Source organism: Dama dama, chromosome 24, assembly GCF_033118175.1.
Source record: "Dama dama isolate Ldn47 chromosome 24, ASM3311817v1, whole genome shotgun sequence".
In the NCBI taxonomy this organism is placed as follows: Eukaryota; Metazoa; Chordata; class Mammalia; order Artiodactyla; family Cervidae; genus Dama; species Dama dama.
Window position 1 is genome coordinate 16,292,501 of NC_083704.1, and position 7,500 is coordinate 16,300,000.

At 49.1% G+C, this 7,500-nt stretch overlaps 1 protein-coding gene across 6 annotated transcripts in view; it reads left to right on the forward strand.

The window, feature by feature from the left end:
• The window catches only part of TRANK1 (tetratricopeptide repeat and ankyrin repeat containing 1), a 97,638-nt gene that overhangs the window by 88,651 nt on the left and 1,487 nt on the right, over positions 1-7,500 (forward strand). For all 6 annotated transcript variants that reach the window (XM_061127745.1, XM_061127744.1, XM_061127743.1 and 3 more), the window contains 2 exons: positions 2,150-5,199; positions 6,480-6,575. In XM_061127745.1, coding sequence (XP_060983728.1) covers positions 2,150-5,199; positions 6,480-6,575 — 3,146 coding nt within the window. The remainder of the gene's footprint in view (positions 1-2,149; positions 5,200-6,479; positions 6,576-7,500) is intronic.

Genomic DNA, 7,500 nt, shown 5'->3' on the forward strand with positions numbered 1-7,500 from the left:
CAGATGGGGTAAACGGCTGATAAGGACTCTAGAAACATCAGACCTCCTGATGCCTCCTGGTAGGAGGTCTTCCAGGTGGAAGGAGACAGTTAGAATTGCAGAGGCTGCTGTTCTGCATTTGTGCTCAACAGCTCCTGGAAAAGTAAGCTGTGGCTTGGTTCTGTATTTTCTTTGCTTTCTACCAAATTATACATCTGATAAAATGAACGGGATTGACCAGGTGTTCAAGCTCTATATTTCTAAGTTAGCATTTATTAAAGTATATCATATATTTTTTAAAAAGCGCATTATTTTCACAAGGTAAATACACTTGTATAACCAGCACCTAGATAACGAAATTGAGTTTTATGTTTAGAAATGGAAAAATAAGTGTGTAGTGTCACAGTTGGTAAATGAGCATATTTCTTTATCCAGGTCTTTGGTGCTATTATGCATAAGATATACACCGCATGTATGTATTAGTCAGCTCAGGCTGCCATAATGAAATGCCATAGCTTGGATGGCTTAAAGAACAGAAATTTATTTTCTCATAGTTTTGGAAGCTAGAAGTTCACAATCAAGGCTCCAGTCAATTGGACTACTGGTGGAGCTCTCTTCCTTCCCTATCTGGTTCTTATAAGGACACTAATCCTATTAGATCAGGACCCCACCCTTATAACCTCAATTAACCCTAATTACTCCCTTAGAGGCCTCATCTCCAAATACAGTCAGACTAGGGGTTAGGATTTCAACATATGAATTGTAGGGGTCACAAACCATCAGTCCATAACAGGATGCCAGCCGTGGCATTGATTGTGTACCCAGTTGTCAGGGTGCTGTGTACTCTGAGTAATTGACCAGCCCAGTTCCCTTGTGAGGCCATATGATGAAAGCAATTGAGAGGGTTTTGGGTTTTTTTTTTTACTTTCAATTATTTTAATCTTCTGTTCTCACTTTGCCAGGATAGCATTGAATAATCATTGCTTTTTCCCCAGAAACATTTTTTAGGGTCTCTCATTATTTTGTTTATCTTTATCAGCTTTCCTGAGATATTGAATGAACTCTTTAATGATATGTTGAGTTGAGATCTAAGTGTTGTCAGTACTCATTGGAGCCTAGCACTTGATTTATCTGAGAGTCTTTTGAATGCTCCACATACTGGATGTAGAATTCAATTGCTAGCTGACCTGACTTAACATGTAATGAAAATATTTTATATTTGAAAGCCAAATACCTGGCTAGTTCCTTAAACGTACTGTGAATACCCTCTATTCTATCGGACAAAGCTTATGAGAGGGGCTCATCCTCAGTCATACCCATTCAGAGAGCTCCTGTTATAAGAGGGGATCTGATGTTTGTAAGATGACCCCAGGGCAGCAGGAGGTTCCTGGGCATCTCTGGTTGTGAGGAAATATGTTTTGTCCCCTGCAAGAGTTCAAAAGTAGGCATGTTTCACTGGATTGGCCCAGTGCCTTGAAAATTGGTATGTGGGATATACTCACTTGAATCAACAGTGTCAAAGGGAACTTGACTTCAAGACTTCATTCATCTCACACTAAATCAATCACATGCATTCTTGGTAAAAAGAGAAAAGTGGCAAGTCGGATAATAAGGGGAAGACTGATGTAATGGCTGGTGTGTCTGCAGCCCCCATTTCCACACTTTCTCCTTTATCAGGTATCAGCCTCCATAGGCTGTATACCCAAAATGTTTAGCAAGCTCTTATGCAAATTTAAGGAATTTCCACCCCCCCCCAAGAATAATTTTGACTATGAATACTTTATGCCTTACAGGTTGACTTGTAACGTAACGGTCACTTGCCTAGGATGCAACTCTATTACATTCTTTTTTTCAATTTTTTTTTTAATATTTATTCTTTTTCGGTTTTGTTTGGGTTTGTTTCTTTTTTCTTTTTTAACTATTTTCTTCTTTTTGTGCAACTCCACTATATTTCATTCATTAAACATACTCGTGCTGGGTTCCTTTGGGGAATAAAGAATTAATTTTATAGTATCAAAGGAAGTCTTGATAAAGATGCTGGCTAATTTTAGGACCAGTTTGGTGAGTCCTGCCTACAAGTGGGCATTTTATGTAAGTTGCTCTGTTCTGCACTTTATAAATTTTATACGGGGTGATGCTGAGTTGACATCGGTGTTGTCTGTCTTTGCAGGTATGAAGAAATGCTAAGGGCCAAGGCCCTTCCTGTCTCTAAGCTATCCTATTCTGCCAGCCAGTTTTACTTGGAAGCTGCAGCCAAGTACCTGAGCATGAATAAAACGAAGGAGATGATGGCTGTGCTCTCGAAGCTTGACACCGAAGACCAGCTGGTGTTCCTGACATCTCGGAAGCGGCTGGCGGAGGCCGCTGACCTGCTCAACAGGGAAGGTCGGAGGGAAGAGGCTGCCCTGCTGATGAAGCAGCACGGCTGCCTGTTGGAGGCTGCCAGGCTCACCGCTGACAAGGACTTCCAGGCCTCGTGTCTTCTAGCGGTTGCCCGTCTCAACGTGGCCAGGGATTCCGACGTCGACCTTACCAAGACCATCCTCAGAGAAGCCCTGGACCTCTGCCATCAGGCCAACCAGCTGTCTGGCATCGCCGAGGCCCACTTCCTGCAGGGGGTGATCATGAGAGATTTCTTGAAGCTCAAGGATGCTTTCCTGAAGTTTGGCACCCTCAACCACTCGGCGGGGGCAGTGGAGGCGCTCTACCAAGCCACCAGCCGCTGTGAGGTCCAGCCCGAGGAAGTCCTGGCTCTGGCTCCGGGGGGCCTTGAAGTCCTCCTCGATCTGGTCAGGGCCCTCAGAAGAGTGAACACCAATGCCGAGAAGGAGATGGTCAAGTCTTGCTTTGAATTTTTTGGGATCTCGCAGGTGGATGCCAAGTACTGTCAGATAGCTCAGAACGACCCTGGACCCATATTACGCATCATTTCTGACCTGGATTTGAACTTGAAGGAGAAGAAAACAAAAGACCATTTCTTGATAATGATGGATCAGGTGAAATTAGCCCTAAACAAGCACCTTCTGAGCAGGCTGTGTCAGATCACAGAGAGCCTGCTTGCAAAGACCTACCCGGGTGTCTGCATGAAGTTTGTCGTGGGCTTAAAATGCGAGGACGGATGCTGTGAAGACTTCCACAGGCCTTTGCGGCGTCACGAGGCCAAGTGTTTGGTCCAGTCAAAAATACACCTGGTGGCCATCAAGGGGTTACTGTTGGAAGCCAAAAGAGTATTTCCTAAAGTCTTAGCTGAAGAACTTGAAGAGATCGATTACATTTTGTCTCTGGACAAGCACGGCCTTTGCAAATCCTTGCTGAATGTCGTCTTCCCTAAGCATTTCCACCAGCGAGTGTTGTCAGAAAACCCTATGGCGTGCAAAGAAGTCCTCAAGCCACATTACAAATCCTTCCGATCCTACAGGTCTGCCCTGAAAGAATACATCCACGTCCTCTTTCAAAACGAAAGGGCCCGAAGCCGCCGGGAGTCCACGGACCTGTGGCTGAGCGCCATACAGGCTTTTCTTCTGTCTTCCAGCTACCCCGATGAGCTCGACAAGCTGCTCCACCAGGAGGAGGACCAGTACAACCGGGAACTCAAAGCCCTGCAGTCTGAACAAGAGAAAAGGGGCAGGGACAGAGGCAGCAGGATGAAAGGAATAGAAGGGAAATTCGGCATGCTGGCGCCCAACAAGGATGACGAGAGCGCGGAGAAGCCCCACCTATGCTTCATCCGACTGCTGCAGGACTCCATCCACCAGTTCTACGTGTGCAGGAACCCAGAAGACTTCAAGAGGCGCTTTTTCCGTTTCATGAATGTCCTGGTCAAGAGGTGCAAAGAGCCGCTGATCCCCAGCATCGGGAACACGGTGGCCCTGCTGGAGTTCCAGTTCGTCCACTGTGGGGCGGTCCTGGCCCGCCTCTGGAAGAATGCCGTCTTGTGCCTCCCGAAGAGCTACATCGCTCTCTTGCATTACTGGGAGTTCCTGTTCAGCAAGAAGGACCGGGAGCCCGGGGACGTGTTCGCCATCATTCAGGAGTACAGACCCAAGGACCTGGCCAGGGCCATTCAGAAGTTCCGGTTCCACCTCTCCTACCTCGTCAAGGTGCTCTGCGGCTGCGAGAATGCCAACTTCAACGTCCTGCTGGACGCCTTCAGCGACATCGACTACGTGGTGTCCGGGGAGGCCGAGCGGACACTGGTGCTGTGCCTGGTGATGCTGGTGAACACCGAGGGCGTGCTGCAGCCATCCTGCAAGCCTCTCCTGTCCAGCCAGTTCCAGGAGCTCGAAGCCAGGCTGCAGCTGCTGGACATGGAGTGCCCAGGCCAGGTCCCGGAGCGCCTGCTCAGAGTGGTGAAGCGAGTGCGGCTGGCAGTCAACGTGAAGTCCGTGGCGGAGGCGCTGCAGGATCTGCTCTTTGAGCGGGATGAAGAGTTCCTGATGGACTGCCGCTGGCAGTGGGACAGCGGGCACGCCAAAGGGACCGCGGTCCGGGGCCTCTACCACGAGGAGATCCGGCTGAACCGCCTCTTCTCCGTGGATCCCGTGGACTGCTTGGCCGAACCCGAATACGAGGTCGGCCAGGACGAGCCGGAGGAGCTGGCCTTGGAGGGGGACCACGTCCTCGCCTCCATCCTCTCGCAGAAGCAGCGGAGGGCTTCCATCCGCCGGAAGATGCGGAGGGTTTGCCTGGTAGTGTCTTTGTGCATCAGATGGAAGAGAGGAAGGGCGGGAGGCCAGGCCGAGCACTTCAGGGAGGAGGGCAGGGAGCCCGCGGCTGGGAACTTCAAAAAGGCTGATGTGGACCGGACCCAGTGCGACCTGTGCGGGGTCAAGTTCACCCGCGGGCCCGAGAACTATTTCACCCCAGATCAGGCATTTGAGGGTGCGGCTCCTGAGGCTGTAGCCCTTTCTGGGGCAGAGCTGGAAGATGAGCAAGGTTGGGAGAGGAGCAGTGAGTCCTACGAGCAGCACATCCGCCTGGAAAGCCACCAGACGCAGCAAGTGGCCTACCAGAGGTACTTGGAGTTTTTCCACGAGAAGGTGGACCCGGCGATGGAGGAAGGCAAGCTGGTGGTGCAGGATATGGAGCAGAGCGCTTGGGGTCGCAGACACCTGGGCGCCAAAGAGCACAGCCATGTACTACAGAGGAAGGTCCAGGAGAACATCAAGAAGGTCTCCGACTCAGTGGAGGACCTCTACAGGCGGAAGGCCTGGGCTGATGGTAAGGGTCCTCGAAAGGCGGGCCCAGATGGTGGCGGAACCCGGGCTTTGAGGACTTGTGTCCAAGTCGGGCCCCTTCATAGTGAGGTCTGACCTGGGGATGCTGGAATCTTGGCAGTAGCAGAAACACAAGTGAGGACCACGTTTTCTCTAGTCCCACCAAAGACCCATTCTTTGGATCACCCCTCCCCCAGTTAAACAATGTGTCATAATCTTAGAACAGGATGGTTTCCCCTGGCGTGACAGAAAAGGGTTTGCTAACCAATACTATGGAGAAGATAGAAGGAGAGTGCTTCCAGTCTTGAGAAAATTCTTTAAACCTTCCTTGATTCATTCATTCAGGGATTTCTTGAGTACCTGCTATGGGCTGAACCCAATCTAGTGGCTCAGACGGTGAAGAATCTGCCTCTAATGCAGGAGACCTGGGTTTGATCCCTGGGTGGGGAAGATACCCTAGAGAAGGGACTAGCTACCCACTCCAGGATTCTTGCCTGGAGAATTCCATGGACATAGGAGTCTAGTGGGCTGCAGTCCATAGTGTGGCAAAGAGTCAGAAACAACTTAGCAACTAACACATTGACTTGACTAAAATCTAGCCTGCATACCTGGTCCTTCCCTTTTAGGAGGGTCCTCACACCACACGCAGTGTGAGCCTCTAAAAAGAACTCTTATGTGATCTGTGAATCAGATATCCTCTGACATCCTTATTAGCTACATCTTAGCGACACTGAGCACAAGTTATGTATGTTATTGCTTAGTCGCTAAGTCATGTCCGACTCTTTTACAACCCCATGGCCTGTAGCCAGGCTCCTCTGTCCGTAGGGTTTCCCAGGCAAGGATACTGGAGTGAGGTGTCATTTCCTTCTCCAGGGGATCTTCCCAACCCAGGGATCAAACCGCATCGTCTGCATTGGAAGGTGGATTCTTTACCACTGAGCCACGAGGGAAGAGGGAAGTTATGTATAAAATTAGTGAAATTGTGTGTTTTTAAATCATTCTAGAATTCAGACAGTCCAGTTGAAGGTAAGAACAGTTTGAAAAGCTTCCTCCAAAAAAAAAAAAGAAGAAAGAAAAGCTTCCTCCAAAGGCTTGCTGTTGGCAGTCCCTCCAGACAGGGACATGTAGTTTCTGTTCCTGGTGGCAGACAGCGGCCTTTCACTGCCCTTCTCAGAGGAAGCGGAGACAAGATCCTGGGAGGTGGGGGCTTTGACTCTTAGTACTGAGCGTCCTCATCCCTACAGCCGCCCCTTCACTCAAAGCCCTGGTTCTTTGGTTCTCTAGCGGAGGAGGTCATGGCTCGGCTGGTCAACATGCTGATCCCGTCCGTCAGGGATGCACAGGAGTGGCTGAGGAAAACACAGCTGCACCAGGAGGAAGGTGAGGAGTCCTTCGTCCCAGGGTGACGCTCTGGGTCTCTGGTGACGCTCTTGGCTCTGCTGACCCCCAGGTCAGTCTGCAGTTTGGCCGCCTGTGTTGTGAGGAGTGGTCGCTCACTGTCTGGGAACACCGCCCCCAGCAACTCTGATCAGTAGCAACAGAGCGACTGGGCTCCCCCAGCTGACTGTGAGGGCTGTTACTTGGCTTCTTGCTTTTCCCCAAATCTTTGCCACTCATGAGCTGTTATCAGTGGCGCTGTATTACTTCTTGTACTCTGTACAGTGACTCCCAGGATGGGCAGAGTGTATCCCTTGATAAATGTTTGCCTGTGCAAGCCCTTCATGTAATTCCGTGAGTGTATTTATATATTGAGCATCTGGAATGTATCAGCACTGTTCTGGGCTTGGGGATATAAAACAACTTTGTGAACTAAACAAACAAAATCTTTGGGGAAACTTGCATACGTCTTCCTTCAGAGAATTTAAAGGTGATACAGAGTGAGCCCGGGTTTCTTTCCTGACAGAATCTTCTTGCTGAATTCTATATGATCTGGAAAGCCTCCCTCTCTTGATAGTATCTTTCTTCTTCATCCTCCTAGTGTTTCACTTGTCCCAGATTGCGCTTCTGTGAGTCCTCATGACCCAGATGCTACTGGAAAATCCAAACCCTGGAGCTGGGGAAAACTGGGAAGGACTTGACACAAGTGTCTCTGCCAATAATCTTTAGATTTTGGTCTCTGATGGCACTGTGATTTTTTGTGATTGCTTCAAACAGAACATAACTGGGATACCATCTCACGATGTGGTTCAATTTAGTTTTTGTTGAAATTATTTTTCATTTAAAGGGCCTCTAAAAGAAGGGGAGAGGAGCTAGCCTGTGAAAGAACGTTCTGGAGAAGGGTGTTTAGCTCTAGCTTTTTTTTTTC